The sequence below is a fragment of the Pseudochaenichthys georgianus genome, chromosome 12 (genome assembly GCF_902827115.2).
Source record: "Pseudochaenichthys georgianus chromosome 12, fPseGeo1.2, whole genome shotgun sequence".
NCBI classification, from domain to species: Eukaryota; Metazoa; Chordata; class Actinopteri; order Perciformes; family Channichthyidae; genus Pseudochaenichthys; species Pseudochaenichthys georgianus.
In genome coordinates this window covers 12,608,963-12,628,082 of record NC_047514.1, presented here as the reverse complement: position 1 = coordinate 12,628,082, position 19,120 = coordinate 12,608,963, and the positions used below count along the sequence as shown (strand labels likewise).

Here is a 19,120-nt window from a genome sequence, read left to right as displayed (position 1 = left end):
AATACATTGACATTTAAAAATATATGACTTAGTTGAAGACTTGCACCTGCCCACTGCCGAGTTGTGACCATAGGTTGTAACTTGTGACTCAACTTAGCCTTGGCACGAGGGGCTACACGACTGCAACACAAGTTGAGGAGACTTAACTCTTAACACATTTGAGTTAAGTCTGTTATCTTTTTTTAACTACGACTTGTCTCAGTCTCGAACTGACTTGAGAAGACATTCTGTCGGTGAGCATAATGTCGTTAGGTAATGTCATCACTTCCCCTCCCTCAGCACAGGCGACCGGGGCACTGACAGGCGCATGCGCAGTGCGGATGTCAGGGGGTTGGTTGCAGGTTGGTTGGGCTTGTGTTTACAGCTCGGCTGGATGCTGTTGGCTGCTGATGTTATTGGGAGAGTGCAATGTTGTGCCCACCGCCGTTGGAATAAATAAAACCGTGGGAATAAAGGTAAGCTGTTTCGCACTCACACACGCACATGCACCGTCAACGTAAAATGTGTCTGTTTCTTCAGTTATGGAATCAAAAACCTGTTTGTTGGCTTTAACTGCCAGTGTTGCTTGGCTAACAGGCGTTAGCTACCCATGCTACACACAGTAATGGCCTGTTTCAAGGCTTCAGCGAGGGCCAGTCTGCGTGTTAATTCCCCAAATTACTGCGAACACCTTTACATAACACTTGGCTTTATAGTGACGGAACAGTTTCTCTAAATGGTTCCTGTTCAGTTCAATATGTCTGTCGGATTTAGAATAGGTGAATGCTGAGTAGCTGTATTTGCTAACGATAGGCAGGTTGGAAGGGCTAACTCGGGCAATAAGTTAACACAAGAGCTTGCTACAATAGGCTAGCCCAACGATATTGAGCAAAGGATATCACGTTTTATTGAATTATCTTTAAAAAAAACAGCTATATAGTTGGAAATGCATCGATGTCAGTTGAGGCTTGACAGGCTGCATTGACATTGGCAGTATTGCTTGTATCCAGATTAAGTGGTGTTCCGGTGACATGACAAAACTAACTCAAATAAACGAAGACTAACAATACTAGAGAAGCAGAAAGTCCTCTACATTGTTAAGCAACACATATCCTTTATGTTGGCATCCATATTTGTCACTGTTAATATTTTGGGTTACATGACAGCTGGATGTCATTCCAATTTGTTTAGTTTTTGACATACAGTGTTTGTAAAGGCTGGCATAGTTTATGATAACTGTATTGGGATTTCCTTTGGCATATTTACGTATTTAATAATTCTGCACAATCAACCAGTCTGTTTTCTATATAGTAAGTTCATTTGACATAGAGAGACACATATAATTAGAACATATATGAAATTGCATTATAAAAGGCTGATAGCTCAATAGCTTGGTAAAGGCTACTAATTGAGTGTTATGTTATTGATTATTATAACAACACAAGATAAAAACCAATCATGATATATACAGCAAGCTTTGACGCTAAAACTTGGTTTACAATTGTAGAAGTCAATCACTGTAATACAGATGCTTAAAGGCGGTAATTTAACTTTTTATTTTAATCTGTCTTTTTGCTTTATACAGTCTATGCTCTTAAGTCAAGTACTCTGGCACGTTGACCATTACATTCGTGCTGTTTCTTTGTAGTTGAAGTTCTGTTACATGACAGGGGAGGGACTGTTTTGAGAAGTCTGTGGTGATGTTTGCAATCTGTGACATGTCTGCTGAATGACCCCATTGAAATGTTTTACCAGGCCCATTAGCAAAACTCTTTGTAATAACAAAAATCAATGCTGTTACAATCTAACAGTATATTTATGCGAGTAAAATATTGGTCATGTTATTAACTCCTTTATATTTCAAGGATATCTTTTTTAATCTAACCTCTCTGACCCTAATTATAACATTTCAAAGCGTGTGCCATGCCAGGCGACGTTCTTCCTTACCTAAATCTGTGTTTGCACAGCTTCAGTCAATCGGTCAATGATAAGGCCTAGTGAAAGGTATGCCTACACAAAGTCAAATGTTGAGGAAGAATCCATTTGTACTGACTGATATTCCATATTTCTCAACAATCAAGTTACAGCAGCAAACTAGCTGTCAATAATGTGGCATATTAGGCACATAGGCCAACTGTCACTTCATTTAACTGTTCCTGTTCCCTTTTCTGAAACCCAGGTGTATTACAGTAATGCAGTGGAAACATTCACAAACACATAAACCACATATTTGCTTTAATCAAACAATCGATACATTGACCAAAAGAAAGAAAAGTGCTTCATCAGATATAAAAAAAATGTCAAAGCCGACGTGAGTATAATATAGTTTCCATCACATTTGGGCAAAATCCAATATAGAAACATGCACACCTCTAATATTGCAATAATTGTTTCAGGCATGCCTGTTTATTATAAATTGTATCAAAGCAGTCCCCAATACGATGCAATGATAAAGTGCAGTTATTTTCGTCTGAGGAAAAAAGAGCATACATTGTTATTGATATGATTAAAGTTATTATGGAAAGCAATTCTATAAATCAATTGAAAAGATCCAAGAATGTAGCTTGTCATTTAATTTCAGCATGTCAGCTTCCTCTCTGAAGTCAGCCATAATACGATAATAAATATATCTTCCTTTTTAAAAGCTAATAGAGTACATCCAATGCTTGAAGCACTGTGCGTCCCCTTGTATCCCTCTGTTTGTAGCTCGTTCTGTAATTGAGTTTGTACTGAGACCTGAATGCTCTGAAGTCCCAACAGCGCCCCTCAGATGCACCTGTCATGGGGGAGCGGTTGGAGATTAAATGGCGGGGGGCTTCATACAACTGTTGTGGATTTGTGTTTCTAAAGAGAGGAGATTAGGGTTGGCAGAAGTGTTTACAGACTGATTTTTTTTCTAAATAATTATCTGTCAATTGAATACATGTAAAAGTATCTGGTGCTGCGGAGTAGATTGAGTATTTTGCGCCATGTTAAGGGAGTCGTTCTATACATTTCTGTGATTTGTTATGGAGTTGCTTTATTGTTAATTCAATAAAGCATCAGTTATGTGATGGTCACCCAGTGTGAATGACCTTCTTAGACCAAAGTGTTGCATGTAGAATCATCAAGTGTGTTGTACGGCGAATTGTCTTAAAAAAACACCCTGATAATAATTCAGTTTAGAAAAGTCAATGTTTGCTTTAATGATCTTTAATGACGTACCCTGAGACACAGTTAATAAAGCCTGTAATTCAAGTGAATACATTTCCTTTGAATTATTCAGACCTCCAGTCATCTACCCTGGAGGGCGACAACTTTAATCAGTGTTATGAATCACTGACTGCTTAAGTGCTTATTCATTATTTTACCATTTCATTTTTTGATTGGTAGGAAATAAATATTAGCTTTGTGTTGGTGTTGAGTTTTTACGATTTAACACATCAGAGATAATTCAGTCCTATCTTAGATCCTTCATGACCCACTGACTGCAGTTTATTCATACAGGTGTGTGTGTGTGTGTGTGTGTGTGTGTGTGTGTGTGTGTGTGTGTGTGTGTGTGTGTGTGTGTGTGTGTGTGTGTGTGTGTGTGTGTGTGTGTGTGTGTGTGTGTGTGTGTGTGTGTGTGTGTGTGTGTGTGTGTGTGTGTGTGTGTGTGTGTGTGTGTGTGTGTGTGTGTGTGTGTGTGTGTGTGTGTGTGTGTGTGTGTGTGTGTGTGTGTGTGTGTGTGTGTGTGTGTGTGTGTGTGTGTGTGTGTGTGTGTGCGCGTGCGCGCGCGCAGACTAAACATAACACCCACAAATGTATTCTCCCTCAGGGTTTTCACTTCCTTTCACAATAACATTGCTACTTCTTAGACTCACAGCCTGTCCCTTGTTTTGACTTAAAGGTCTATTGTAATATGGAAGAAGTCACTAGTAGGTCGTGGGGAAAGAATACTTTTAAAATGAGTTATTTGTATATTGGAAAATCATGACTCCCATGGCTCCCAATTGTTGTTCCTTTTTAAAAGTAAATATACTTCTATATATGTTAACCATAACATTTACAGTAGTTGTTTGCATTCATGTTGAATAGCAATTGTATTACTATGGTCTTATCTGGAATTTCTGGTGGTACTACGAAAACGGCTAAACGCATAGGATTAACGCAAACGCAATCGCAAAAAAGCTTCCGTCCACACGCAATATTCACCGGATAGTGTTTTCCACACGAGACCGCTCCGTTTAGCTCCAACCGCTGGAGAAGCTGCAGTACATATGCCGAGCCTGTACGTGGCGCTGTAACTTCCTCCACAAAAGCAGCGAAGAAGCATGGTTGTCATGGTTGCCCTTCTGTTTATTCTCCGCGGTGGGGGCCGAGGGAACCGGGCAGAGTTTTTCGCCAGTCAACGTGTATTAAAGTTTAAATCTTCCGGACAAAATTATAAAAGTGCCGGTCAAAGGTCTTCTTTGTTATTTATTGAGCTTTAAAACAAATGAATAACGACTCTATATAATATAATAATAAAATACACGGAGCCTCTCTTTTTCCTCCCTCTCTTCGGACAGCGTCAGTGTCTGTCTCATGCAGCAGCTGATCCAGTAATGAGTGACCCGGCCGACAGTAAAAATAAACATATTTATAACTAGTTTAGGGAGTTTGAGAGGTAATTAAAATAGCTAAGGGTGATGATCTGACTTGAAGTGTGTGTTTTTCTGCAGCGGGAGGAGCTGCAGGTGAGCAGAGCTGCTTGTCTCCGTCCTGTCAGATTAGACTTCACTCGCGTTTATGTCCATATCGAGAGAAAGATAAATAATCTGAATTCAATTCAGTGTGCAGTTTACTTTGACGCGGGGGTGAGCAGGAGAGGCGGGGCTATTGCCTCATCAATATCATAAAATGATCGTATAGGGCGTACACACGGAGCCGTTGGACCCCCCAGAGCGTTGCGTATCCGTTCTATCCACCTTGAGACCCGTTATCGTTTCCTCAGTCGTTTAGTGCCGTATTCGGTCGTCCTCGTGCGGCCGAACGGTCTATATGACACTAAACAGTAACGCAAACGACCGTTTTCGTCCTCGTGTAGCCGCAGCCTTAGTTTCCAGAGTGTATAAAACAACTACAATAAACCACTCTTCCTTTTTTCAACCACATATGTGAACCAGGTATCAGTGACACTCATTTCAGTTCTGTTTTCAGAAGGCCTAACAACTTTAATAACTATTTGTCTTAGAAACCAACTCACTAAAACACACAGGTGTCAAGTTTTTATGGGCTCAGAACAGTCTCATAATACACACATGCACACAGAAGGATTCACACTTGTATTTCCGGATCCACACTTGTGTTTTTCAAAGCACACACAAATGTGTTCTGTTTCATATACATGTAAATAAAATCCAAATACAGAAAAAAGTTTTACATATGTATTTTTGATCCTCACATATTTGTTTTCCGTTTAAAATCGCTGCACCTGCACCTGCACCGGAGAGAAACAATTACATGTATGAATCGGCTGACCGTCAGGGGAGTCTCAAAAAACCCACACACACAGCGATCCATGCACAGAAAGCGGTTTGTGTTTGCAGGTTCAGAGGATTTAAACGGAAAACAAATATGTGAGGATCAAAAATACATATGTAAAACTTTTTTCTGTATTTGGATGTTATTTACATGTATATGAAACGGAACACATTTGTGTGTGCATTGAAAAATACAAGTGTGAATCCTTCCGTGTGCATTTGTGTATTATGAGACTGTTCTGAGCCCATACATTTTCCTTAAAAACCTTTTCTCAATGTTTTTTGTTAAGTATAAAACATGAAGATTACTTCCTGGGAAGCCAACTTGGAGTCTGTGCTCTGCTGTAGATCTGAAATTGAGGAGCTTGGTGAAGTCCATAGGGACTTGTCTTGGCAACTGGAAGGTCACCAGTTCAAGTCCCGGAAAGACCAAGTGCTACCGAGGTGTCCCTGAGCAAGGCACCGTTCCCTACACTGCTCCCCAGGCGCCGTACATAATGGTGCCAGCACACTGCTCCTAACACTAGGATGGGTCAAATGCAGAGAAACCGTTTCGTTAATGACAATAAGTTGAATCTTCTTATTAGATGTTTACACTGTTCAAATAAGATGAAAATGAGGGTGTGTGTGTTTCCTTGATTTACACATTTCATTCAGAGCTCCTCTTCCACTCCTTTTCATTCCCCTCTCTTTTGTACCCTACCTCTCTCCCTGCTATCTCTGCTGAAATCAATGCTGTGAGGCAAGTTGAAAATGGACGGAGCCTGAATGCTCTCTGCCTGTGTCTTCCTCTCCCTTGTGAGGTGCACACAGGGCCCAGCTGGCAGCCCTGGACAGCCTGTTCAGCCGCACAGTGGAGAGGAAAAAAGACACCTTTTCACATGGACTGACGATTGAAATGCTTTGCACCTGGTTAAACTGCAACACACTGCTTAGAGAGGTCACTCTTCTCATGTATTCTTGATTAAACTGCTCTCTTTTGGGACTAGTTGAAATTGTCGAGTTAGTGAAACTCACCACTACAACACCACACAACTTGGTTTGCAATCCAGAAGAAATACAATGAGATGTAGACCAGAAACAATTAGTCGATGGATCAAATAGTAAATAATAGATTTAATGAATTGGTAAACAAACAGAAAGCATTGCCTCAGATCACTAGATATTGGGAAATATTTTATAGAAAATTATTTTATGTTCTATATATTGAAACATGTGACCATCGCTATCTCTCACCTGTGAGCAACATGGAAACCGAAAGAAAACAATTATAATTAAAATAATGAATGTTTTAATTAAAATAATGCCAAAGTTTAAAATGGACTGACGTTCAAAGTGTAATGAATGTCTCCTAACTCGTAACGTAATTCACACGACACATATTTCTTTCTTTGCTAGAGGTGGTTCGCACTAATGAACCAGCACTGTACAGTAGATTGAGAGGGTCTTGTTGCCATGGTGACACCAATACACACAACAGAGGAAACGACTTCCTGCTTTTCCTCTCTTTTCACCTTGGCTCTTACTTGCGCTCTTACATGGGAAATAAAAGTCCAAATTGTCCAGAAAGGGGGATAAGATTTGCAAAGCTAATGAATGTAAAAATACCACAAGATCCACAAAGCACATTTAAGATGGAAGAGTAGGTAAAAGAAAGGTTGAAACTGGAGAGAAAATAGAGAGACGATTCCTAAACAGTCTTCTACTATGGTCTTTTATACTCCTGCACAATAGGGGCCCCCTACGGCATTTTGTTAGGAAATGCTGTTGCTAATTTTGTAACAATCAATAGCATGATAGGCATGGGATTGTGTGTCGGTCTGGAAATAATCCAAGGCTCTGAAAAGGTGGAAGAGGAACAGAGTGGCTTGGCAGCAGAGGGCTGTTACTGAGGCTTGGGAGGAAGCAGAGTGACAAGGCAACCATTATGAGCCTGTGGGAGTCAGCAGCCAGGCAGACACACGATGTTTGTGTGCGCCTGCGGGCCGCTGCTTATTTCTGCTTATTTCTGCTTATTATACAGCTGTGTGTGTGTGTGTGTGTGTGTGTGTGTGTGTGTGTGTGTGTGTGTGTGTGTGTGTGTGTGTGTGTGTGTGTGTGTGTGTGTGTGTGTGTGTGTGTGTGTGTGTGTGTGTGTGTGTGTGTGTGTGTGTGTGTGTGTGTGTGTGTGTGTGTGTGTGTGTGTGTGTGTGTGTGTGTGTGTGTGTGTGTGTGTGTGTGTGTGTGTGTGTGTGTGTGTGTGTGTGTGTGTGTGTGTGTGTGTGTGTGTGTGTGTGTGTGTGTGTGTGTACTCTCAGCATCATTACATTGCTCTCCTGTAAAGTGATTGACTCTGGGGTTAACTTACACATCTACTCTAAGTTAGGTTTCTGGTGTAACTTTTTTAATTGAGCAAAGTATTTTATGGACGAATACATGTTTTTTTTCTTGCTAATGATATTTGATTAAAAGGCTTCAGGAAATGAACGTATTCTGAACAGATGAACAGATGAAAACACAGGCAGATTTCAAAGCTTGGTTTTTGTGCAAGGGCAGATGAATTATGACGTTGAAAATTAGACCTCCCATTTTGCGACCCTGGCCCTAATAGGCGTTGCTCTTGGGTTTGATCGTTTGATCCTATCACCATCTCTACTTCAATATTTTGTTGACAAGTTTGTTTTTCCATTAAATATTCAATCATGCTGTTATTTTTGTAAATCTATCTGTTGTTTGCTGTGAAACTAACTGAATAGGATTGTGATAATATAAGCATTATCAGGAACATCCTCTGTGACAGAACTGACGAGCAAAATGTCCAAAAACACAGCTTTTTTGCCAATAGAACTAGACTAATGAGTTGGAGGACAAGTGTGCTAAAAATAGAAAGCTGCCTGCTGAGCCAAACGTAGAGTTAACATCTGGAATGTGTCTTCAAGATTAAAAGCCTGAGAAGATCAGAAACAGGACGAGGAGTGTTACAAATGCTACTGAGTGCGATGTGAGTACAGTTTTTATTTAAATGAAGAAACATGTAGTTTGTGACAGATATAGACTGACAATCCCAGCAGGTGATTGGTTAGTGATATAATAAAAGGTTTTATCCTACGAAGAGGATGCCTGTTCTGTACAAGATGTATGTATACGTAAGCAGGATGGTTCGTTAACATACACGATGATTATCTGGAAAACTTGCCGTCTTGTGCCCAATATTTTTTGTAGCAATTCTGTTTAAAGAAATGGATGCTATAGTTATTTTTTCATTAATTTCATACTAGATTAAATTAAATAAACACATATGGCGCACACTTTCTGATCTTTGAATTTCCCATAAGCGTGAGTGAGTTAGCTGTCATTCAATATATGACTTCCTATTACTTTTCTTTTATAATGTATTCAGTGTCAAACCCCAAATACACAACTACACAATGTTTTCCTTGGTCTTGGCCAAGTTAACCAAATCACAAGTTTGACTCCGTCCCTAAAGATATATGACTCGTAATTGTCCGGTTGAGTTGTATTAGAATCTAGATATGTATTGTCAACCAGAGGTGTCAGAGGCCAAAGGTCACTCATCCTGTTGTGACTGTCTCTAAACTCAAACACCAGTGAAAAACAACGCCCAGGACTTCTGGATGTCTGCCAGTCGCTCATTTCCTCTAATTGGCTTTGAGAAGATAAAGAGGACAAGCCGTTAGCTGGCAGTGTATGTTGCTCACTTTGTGCATGGTAACCTCATAACAACACCCATATCAGTTGTAAAACATTCTAGTCCCACAGAGATGGATTTTTATTGAGGTGTATTATGGATCCGTTTAACAATGTTATCGCTCCCTCCGCTCTGCTGCTGCCAACCTCCTGTCCCTCCCCACCCGGACCAACCTCAAGTCCTGGGGCGACAGAGCCTTCTCCGTTGCTGCACCCACCCTCTGGAACTCACTACCCCAATCCATCAGAGATTCTTCCTCCCTCACAGCATTCAAAACATCACTCAAAACCCACCTGTTCAACACTGCATTCAACCACTGACCACGCCCCTCCCCCCTATTTTCTGTTTTGTTTATCTCTTTTTGTATTTCTTTGTCATCTATTTTTTTTTGTTTTCTCTTGTCTTTTTTTCTCTTCTTAATTCTCTGTCAAAGCGTCTTTGAGTTTCATGAAAAGCGCTATAAAAGTCCCTATTATTATTATTATTATTAATATTATTATTATAAGTAAGTAACACACATTATTAACTGCTTTGACCTTTCTGCTGTAGATGTTTTTTCCTATTCATTTGTCCATTGTTGGGCCTGCTTTCAATAGGAAGGGCGAGGATTCGTCAGGAGAGCAGAGCGTCGGAATAAGGAGTGCAAGGGCAGCGTGTATTTGAGAGGGAGTGAGAAAATACAAGATTGCAGCGGGATAGATAAGGAGGGCAAGAAGAAGGAAATAGAGAGAGAATGGGAGAGATAAAAGGGAGGATAGAGGGGAAGGCCAGAAATAGACTGTTATGATCTGTTGTTGAACCTCTGCCAGAACCTTCTGTTGCGCCTTTCTTCCCGTGTAACGGCCCGTCCACACGGCGGCGTGGGTTGAAGCTTCAACGCAGCTTCCCATTCACTTTCAATGGGGTGACATCACGCTTTGCCGAACTGCATTGTGGTTCCGTCGCTTCGCTTTGCCTCCGTTGCTCGCTTCAGAAGTTGAGAAAAGTTCAACTTTTCAAGCGTCGACGGAAGCGTCCGCCAATCAAATCATATGCCAGTACAAGCTCTAGCCAATCAAACCGTGTGCTTGTGTGTCCGGGGCGGGAGATTCGTGTGATTGGTTGTTGGTCGAGCTTCAGACACGCCCGCCGGCAAGCTTCAACGCACGCTGCCGTGTGGACTCGGCGTTACACTCAACTGGCACCTTCCTTTTTACCTCATGCCATGACTGTAACAATACAGCTGTACCTCATATACCTTGTTAAACTAATTTGTACATTCCTTTAACCTCATATAATAATCTGAAACTCACCAGTAGAGACTAAAGAAAGTTTTTAGAATTTGCCAATACAGGTAAAAAGTGAATAATCATTTTTCCTTTATTCCTTTTTCTTGCCTTCCTATATCGGTTGAAAGAAAATCCTTTCATCCTGTCATCAGCTGTGCAGAAAAAGATAGCATTTTGGAAAACAATACTTATTTCAGATGAGCGGATGATGGGCCGTGTTTCTCCCAGGATTTAGGGTATTTGTGGTTGTGGCATGAGGCCGGGAAAACAGACGTGCATTATTCCTTTGTGTTTGGTAATATATGGATGGTTCACATTTCTTATTAAGCGGTGGGGGACCACCATTGCATTTGAATCAGGGCAATATTGACATGGAATAATTTGAAGGTTGTGGAAGGCTGGTTTGATCCCTATTCCTCCCTTTCATATGCATGTTTCTTTTTTCAAAATGACATCAACATAGCTTCAAATTGCATCAAGCTATTTTGCAAATACCTCTTCTTTATTCTTCCGAGAGTAACATTTGCATCACATGAGCCACAGATAAGCTTTTTACTTCATCTTTCTCCGTGTACCTTGTATACACTCTCTCTCTCTGTTTTCTAAAGCAAGGTTTTCTTAAGATTTTAAAAGACCTCCTCATGAGTTGTTTTACTCTATGACGACAGGGCTAGCTTCCAAGTGGTTTACGGCTGCTTCAATAGATGCCTTTCATGGATTTCATCTCATCATGACTGTTTTCTGCTTCTTTTCTTTCTTTTTGTTTTCCTTTTTCCAGGTGGTTTTGCTCATCATCTCCCACCGCTTTCTCCTCCCGTCTTCCATTCATGAGCAGCGTGGCTGAGTTTAACAGCGGCAGCCATGGATGACAAGGGCTCGGTGGGGAAGATTAGCGTGTCCTCGGACTCAGTGTCCACCCTCAACAGTGAGGACTTTGTCCTTGTGTCCCGGTTGGGGGACGAGACACCCTCCTCCACTAATAATGGTAGTGATGACGAAAAGACAGGACTGAAGGTAAGGATGGTTGGGTGTAGGTATGGACGGAAGTACGAAGGAGAGAAAGGAGACGTCACAGCTGGTCAGAGTAAAAATGCTGGATATACAATTTAATTAAATGTACTTTGATGACTATCTCGAGGGCATTAATCATTTCCTAAGCTGCTTCTTATTCTGATTTCATGGTAACAACTGATAATAGTCAAAACCAGGTCTTGACTTCATAGGAAAAATGACAGGGGTGTCAAACTCAAGGCCCGTGGGCCAAATCCGGCCCCCATTTTATGCGGCCCGCAAGAGCTTGCAAAGAATATAATTTTTTATTGTACAGTTACATGCCGCTTTACAGAAGCAGGTTGCCCATAAACTACATGTCCCACAATGCATCTCATTTTGTGACATGCACACTGAAGAGACTTGCAATTATTTGCCCTAGACTTCTGCTTTCAGACGTAGTTAATTATGTAGTTATTACCCTATCCGATAATAATCCAATGCAGAACCAATAATGTAATATAATACATTATTTTATATATTATATATTTATATAGTCTTAAAGTTACAACCGGCCCTTTGAGTGCAACCATAATGCTGATGTGGCCCGCGATGAAATGTAGTTTGACACCCCTACTGTAAAGCGATATGTTCAAAGTAGTTGTCAAAACTGATTAGGAGTGACCCACAGTATGATGAACCGAAACCTCTCCATATTAGTTTCCTCTGTAACTAATGTCATCTGTAACTTCTGTAGGTTGGGGGTGGGGGTTTACAGTCCGTACATATTCCATTGTTAACATGTTCATCACTACTCTTGTCCATCTTTTTAAAGTCTCACACTCTAACCATAAGGCTAACCATTCCTTGTTTTGCTTTTTAACCATTCTTATTATCACATTACCTTCTTCTCATAGTTCGATCTTAGATGTGTGTGTGTGTGTGTTTTACATGTGGTTTCTATTAGCTTGTTATAGTCAGAAAGCTCTTATATCTTCACAAATCTCCAGAAACTGAGAGCATTTGTCACAGGCTTTGATTTTAGTGAAGAACTTTCTTGTCTTTCAACCCTGTCAAAGTTCAGATACAAACATTTGTAAGGGTTCTTCCCCTGTAAATGGTCTGTTTAATTAACTGTTGTTCGGTGGTGGTAGAGAAAGGTCAAACAACTAAAGAACCATTTTTAGCTTGAGCTGAAAATGAAGAACAAATTAGATGATTATTTTACCAGTTTTTCATTCAGTGTCAGCAAAGTAGCATATTTATCTTTTGTCAGCTGTTTCTGTTATGTGCTATGGTACCGCAGTATGTCTCACACAGTATGCCCTTGCCCTCTGAAATTCACTTCAGCGCTTCAGCTAGTGCTCACTCTGCAGATATTAGTTTACAACAGTGTGGCGATGCAGCAGCGAGTGCTTTGAACTCATTGTCAGGGAAAATAATGTTTTGTAACCAGGGTGTGTCTCTCCACGAGAGAATAAGCCTTTCTGAGGCAAGAAATGTAGCTACAAGCCAACATCCCTAAAGGGTTTCTGGTTACTCTCCTCTCCTCTCCTCTCCTCTCCTCCACACTTGTTTTATAGCATTGTGTTGTTGTGTTCTTACTGTGTCTATTAATTGATATCTTTACTGTACTGTGCCTGGTCGTAGTTAAGGAGGGAATTGTCGTCGTTATGTGGTAAAGTTACCAGAAGATGGCGCCAGCGGAGCATAAATGTTGCTTATTCAGTTGATAGGAAGCCTTCACATTTTTCCTGTCTCTTTTTTTGCTGTGCTTCAAGATGATTTTGCACATTGATGAGACAAATAGAAAATAGTATTCTGATGGCGTTGAGGTATCACTTTTGTGCAGCCTAGTGGCGTCTGGAAAGCGTTTCCCCCCCATACATCGTCTGTTCTCAACATGCAGTGGTGAAATCACTCCATTCTCTCACACGCGGTCATCCAGATATCATGTATTGGTTCTCTCCAACACACTCTTGTGCACATTTCCCTCCAAGTCTTCCCATCCAGTCAGAGAGGAGTCAGTGTGTCTAAACTTGTTGTTTGTTATGCAGGTGATTTCTGAGGAAGGGGTCAGCTTTAAGGTCAGTCTCTTCTCTCGCTATCTTTCCTCCCCTCCTCTTCTCTCTGTGACTCTCTCTTGCTCGTGTCTATCTTATTCCCTCTCTTTCTGTGATGTGATTCTGTCTGTGATTATTTGTGTATTTTGAGTGATGGCCCTAGCAAGCTTTTTCAGGTCTCGGTGGTGGTAGTTTTAGACTTTATCACATATAGGACTGTAGTGTTATCTGATATTTCCTAGACTTTAAGCACAACCTATGAATCCCAAGGCAATGACAAGGTTTTGTGAGACGTGTGAACCTACATTTGATGCTGCTTTATCAGTTTTTGATAATGATAATCTTTTGTTTTATTACATGGTGCTAGGACTATTAATATAGACACGGCAGTACTCATCTCATTACTCGATAATTGCTTGAGTCTAACAGCATTGGATATATAACCCTAAACCCCAGAGGCCCAGATGTATGGCTGTCTTCACAAAGCATAGTTGGAACATTTTACTTTAATATTCAACCGTGCAATAATGGCATATACCACACAGGCTGGTAAATGAGATAATTACATAATCAATGTCTGCAGCTGCAGTCTGCTCTCCATTTCTTACCCAAGGCAGGGAGATGGGGCCTTGCCTCCTTCTGTGGCACCTCATGGTTTGTCCCACCTTTAGCTTGCTCTCTGATTTGTTAACTTTGGCATAAGCTCAGACAATAAGTGTTGGCATGGCTCATCTGATGTCAGGTTTTTCACAAACTACAACTCACTACTAATGACTAATATTTGACTAAATGTAAAGAATACCACCAATACAAAACAAGACATCTTTCCCCCTTGAACACACCGCAATAACTTGAAATGAATAACAAAATCAGCATAGCTACTGCACAATTATACAAACTGTTTAAGAAAATAATAAATACAATTTGATATAGGTAGAAGGATTATCTTAAATTCAAAATGATATGATGATTACATTGATTTTTGTTTTCAAACAATATTTGTGATGGTGTTTTATTGTTGTGTTTCTTTTTATGCCATCTTCCTTTGCCTTGTGCCTTTTAGGTTTTGTTCATGTCTGTTTCTATCTGTGTCTGTTTTCTTTCCCTCCGTGTGTGTGTGTGTGTGTGTGTGTGTCAGATTGTGGGGAATGGGAGTGAGCAGCAGCTCCAGAGAGAATTAGAGGATGTCCTCATGGACCCCTCGGTAGCCGACACCGGACTCAGGTCAGAAGCAGGAATGGAGACCCTCGGAGGAGAGGGCGACCGCGGCTCTGTTGCTACGACAGCGTCACCCGTAGCGCCGGGCTCCGACCCTCTGAGCGCTCCGCCACCCAAGCTGGAGATGGTGCTTCCTGTTCAGACGGCACAGGAGAGCGAGTTGAACGAGAGGTCGTACCGAGGTGAGGCATGATGGGACTTTTCTTATTCTACTTACTTGTGACTGACAAAGAGCTCATACAATGGCTCTTATCTTCAGCTTTATAGATGGGTTGCCTTTCAGAGGAATATCACAGGATTCTAAATCATACAGAATACTTGAAGTTAGTCAACTTCTATCATTGCCTCTTTTTATATTTGTATCAGACACGTTTTTTTGTTGCCATTTCTGTCATCTTATTGTCTCCTTCTTTCAGTTGTTGCCTGCATTTCAGTGATAAATATGAATGTTTATCTCACCTATCTCCCCTCTACACATTCACTGTCTAATTCACCTGATTTCTACTTTGCACAAGGCAACTATGCCTTTCTCAGCAGAAAAGAATATTGATGTTTGCCATGAAATCAAAATGGGATTCATAAAGTAATCAGATTTCTTTCTATCCTTTCACCTTTTTCCACCCCTCCCTACACCCTGCCCCTCTGCAGCAGATGAATCCTCATCAGAGGGCAGTCCTAGCAGTCCCATCCCAGATGAAGACAGCGTTGTGTTCAGCCAGCTGACATATCTGGGCTGTGCCTCGGTCAACGCCCCCCGCAGTGAGTTGGAGGCCCTCCGTATGATGAGTATCCTCAGAGGGCAGTGCCAACTCCCCCTGGACGTCACACTGTCTGTGCCAGGCGTGTCTGAAGGCACTGTCAGGTACGGAGAACGTACAGATTATTGGATTCAGTTCTACAGTGGGATGTAACATACACATGTGTACATACAATATGCATATCTTATTGCGTATTAAATGTTTGATTGGTTGTCATATGCACATTATCAGAGGTGTCATGATATTGATTCTAAACCAAAACAACGATTAAAATGAGCTTTACATTTCAAAGCAAAATCAAAAATAGTATAGGTAATTCTCCAAATGTTGTTTCCTCTTTGTCTCTGGAGAAAACAAATCTGAAATCAAAACTTAAATAGAATCCTGGATTTTGGGAATGTATGTAATCTAAGTAAACCAACAGCTTCTATTAAGGTATCAAACAGATATATTTGTTATTGATTTTCTAACAGGTTGCTGGACCCCAACACCAGTACAGAGATCGCCAACTACCCGATATACAAGATTCTGTTCTGTGTGCGCGGCCATGATGGCACACCAGAGAGCGACTGCTTTGCCTTCACTGAGAGCCACTTCAACGCCGAGATCTTCAGGATCCACGTGTTCCGCTGCCAAATCCATGAAGCGGTGAGTATTCGGTCATTAATGAATTGATATTTGTAATTTTAGTTTAACTATGGTTACTGACGACACATTTAATGGATAGGTTGACAATTTCAAAAGTCAACAAAACTTTAACAAAACTTCGGAATGCATTTTTGCACAAAATGACGACAGTGGCCTACATCACTTCCATTACAAGTGAAAGTAAGGGAACTTATGAACATCTGGGGCGGTAACAGATAGCAAAACCTGAACAAACCTTTATCACTAAACCACAATTTATGAACCAATGTTACTGCTATACCAATATTGAACCAAAGGGGGCGCAAAAGCTCCTCTTATAAATCCACTGCTCCTCATCTCATTATGCCACTTTTTGTTTCACACAGTTTCTGTCTCCACCACACATGCACATTTACACGAGTACACACTCATATTGTCAGCAGGATTCTGCCTGACCTTGTGGTTGAATGTTGATCTCCCTCCAGCCTGTTCCCCGGGGTTCAACGGCATTCTGGGAGCTTCGTCAGTGCTCCCTGAGGGATTATGTCAGGCACTGCACTGCTGCGCTGCAATGCCCATGTACCGCCACACACAAACACCAAAGTACACACAATCCCTCCAGCTAACTTAAATGGGAGAAGATGAGCCATTGCTTATAAACAGTAGGCTGACTAGAGATATAAAGGAAGGAGATAGTGATTCCAGTCTTGAAACTGGGTTAAAGTTATGCTTCAGTGTTCAGTGACCTGATTTCTCACTCATGGAAGCACTCTCCTTCAATGTCGCTAAGAGCCCCCAGACTACTTTATCAGCCCCACATCATCCAGACACCTACCCGTAACACACACACACACACACACACACACACACACACACACACACACACACACACACACACACACACACACACACACACACACACACACACACACACACACACACACACACACACACACACACACACACACACACACACACACACACACACACACACACACACACACACACACACTCTTCTAATCCCCTAGTGATTCACTCCGTTACTTGGAAACCGGGCATCTCTGTCTTCATCTCTCTCTCTCTCTCCCATCTCTTCCTCTTCCTCACGCCCTCCTCTTCATTCCAAACCCCCAGCCGCACACCAAATGCAGAATGTTTAACCGTTTTCTTTGGAAGGGGCACTTTCATTCGAACTATTAAACAGGAGTTAGCCAGCCAGCTGGTTTCCTGCTTCTTCAGTAACAAGGATGCCCTAGTCATTTGTCTCAATTTAGCTTCAAAGCCATTGTTTAAAAAACTTGTAAGACTTTGCAATGCGCTGTTTTTATTCAATAATTTCATCGCCGATCTGTACTGAGCTGACCTTCTGGCAGAACATCACAGCTGTACTAAAACTATTTATGGCCTTGTTCACCCAGCTGTCTCATTTGTGCTTTAAGCAATTGACCCCATTACTTAATGAAATTGTAAAGAGCATCTGATTACTTTTTCCTCCTAATTTCAAAAATATGACAATTTTGGAAAGAGAAATGAGATACTTCAGACAAATAATGTCCTTCTCTCATCATGTATTTTTAGAATTCTTAACATGTATGCAGAAATATCCTTTCCTAAGCAGATTTGTGGGTTTTGGAGCTGAACTGTTCGTACATAAAGCAAACAACCTCCTCATTCTTACTCTTCCTTTGGGCCGGACCTCCAAGACAGACCCCAAAGCTAGTTTCTAAGAGTTCACAGTTTTCTGCTGGTGATGGTGATGGTGATGGTGATGAAGTTCCCCACTGACTTCCATTTGTTGCCTATAAATGTGCTGCTCGCGTGCAGAAATCTTTATCTGATCTGTAGGGCTCTAATAGATTTATTTCACTCACTAATTTAAATCAAATGTCTACTTTACAAAGAGGAACCAATGTTTTCCCTTTGTTAGAAAAGAAGCACCCGATATAACAAGATTTGTCAAGTTTAAGGGCACTTTTTTTAGAAACGTCGGAAACTGTTCACTTTAACTAGCATTAATCAGAACCATACAAAACAACAATTATCGTGTTTTTAATAACATCATTTCATACAGAGGGCGACCCCCTCTAACTCCACTTATTCCCCATCTCCTGAATCTAGCCCCTAGTTGTTTTTCAATAAACAACCCCTGGGATGTCCTAACATCCTTCTACTGCAGCGGGAACAAAACAAAGGCTTTTTTGTTGGAGATGTTAGAAGCTGCTTTATACTCTGGCCATGGGAACATCTAAGAAAAGCTGTTATGTATTAATAACAGCAGGTTCCCCACATCATCTCTCGGCCACTAACCCCCCAAACTCTGCTATTTACTAGAATTAGAGATGATCAGGGATCCTATTCTGGAAACGATCTTTTTGCAATCACACGCACATGTCTGTAAAGTAATAGTCAAATATCATGTGAGTGGAAAAGCATTTCCGTAAATGTCAGTAAGGAAATAATTACTACCAAGTTGCTGCTGTTGACTACAGTTGATTAAAGCCAGGGATGCTTATTTAAACTAACACTTTTGTTGATTATTGTTAATATATGTGCTATTAGCTCTCCTCATTATACTGCCTTAATGTTGTCTTAAACCGTTTGTGTGTGTTCCTCCTGCAGGTGAGCAGGATACTGTACAGTTTTGCCACGGCGTTTCGGCGCTCAGCGAAGAAGGCGGTTCTTTCCTCTCAGCAGCCGGCACCGCTCACGCCTGACAGCGACTTGTTTACCTTCACTGTCAGCCAGGAAATCAGAGAGGATGATGGCAAGGGTACTTTCAGGTGAGACAATACGGTCAATTATGTAGATGTTCTGAGCATGGAATCATCATTTATGATGGTTACGAAGTGGTGTACATTGTCTTAATACACATGGAGTTGCACAAAGGTGTGGAAACATAATCAAACCGTTTTCAGTTACAGAAGTCACAAACCTTTTAGGGGTGTAAATGTTAGTAAAAAAAACATGAAATAGAGTAACTCTTAAATGATGAAAAGAACACAGAGGAACAGAGAAGAAAAATAAAAGCTAGGGAGTCCTTTGTGTC

The 19,120-nt window shown here is 41.0% G+C and overlaps 1 protein-coding gene across 5 annotated transcripts in view; it reads left to right on the top strand.

Annotated features, from left to right (window-relative positions):
- Positions 1-306: 306 nt before the first annotated feature.
- Positions 307-19,120, top strand: part of LOC117455998 (rab GTPase-activating protein 1) — a 64,094-nt gene continuing 45,280 nt past the window's right edge. For 2 of the 5 annotated variants that reach the window (XM_034095692.2, XM_034095689.2), the window contains exons 1-7: positions 367-455; positions 11,197-11,432; positions 13,466-13,495; positions 14,610-14,871; positions 15,338-15,551; positions 15,921-16,095; positions 18,694-18,854. In XM_034095692.2, coding sequence (XP_033951583.1) covers positions 11,280-11,432; positions 13,466-13,495; positions 14,610-14,871; positions 15,338-15,551; positions 15,921-16,095; positions 18,694-18,854 — 995 coding nt within the window. In that variant the 5' untranslated portion in view covers positions 367-455; positions 11,197-11,279. Of the gene's footprint in view, positions 456-11,196; positions 11,433-13,465; positions 13,496-14,609; positions 14,872-15,337; positions 15,552-15,920; positions 16,096-18,693; positions 18,855-19,120 lie in introns of all 5 variants that reach the window. The other 3 variants (XM_034095690.2, XM_034095691.2, XM_034095693.2) reach the window with 3 other exon arrangements.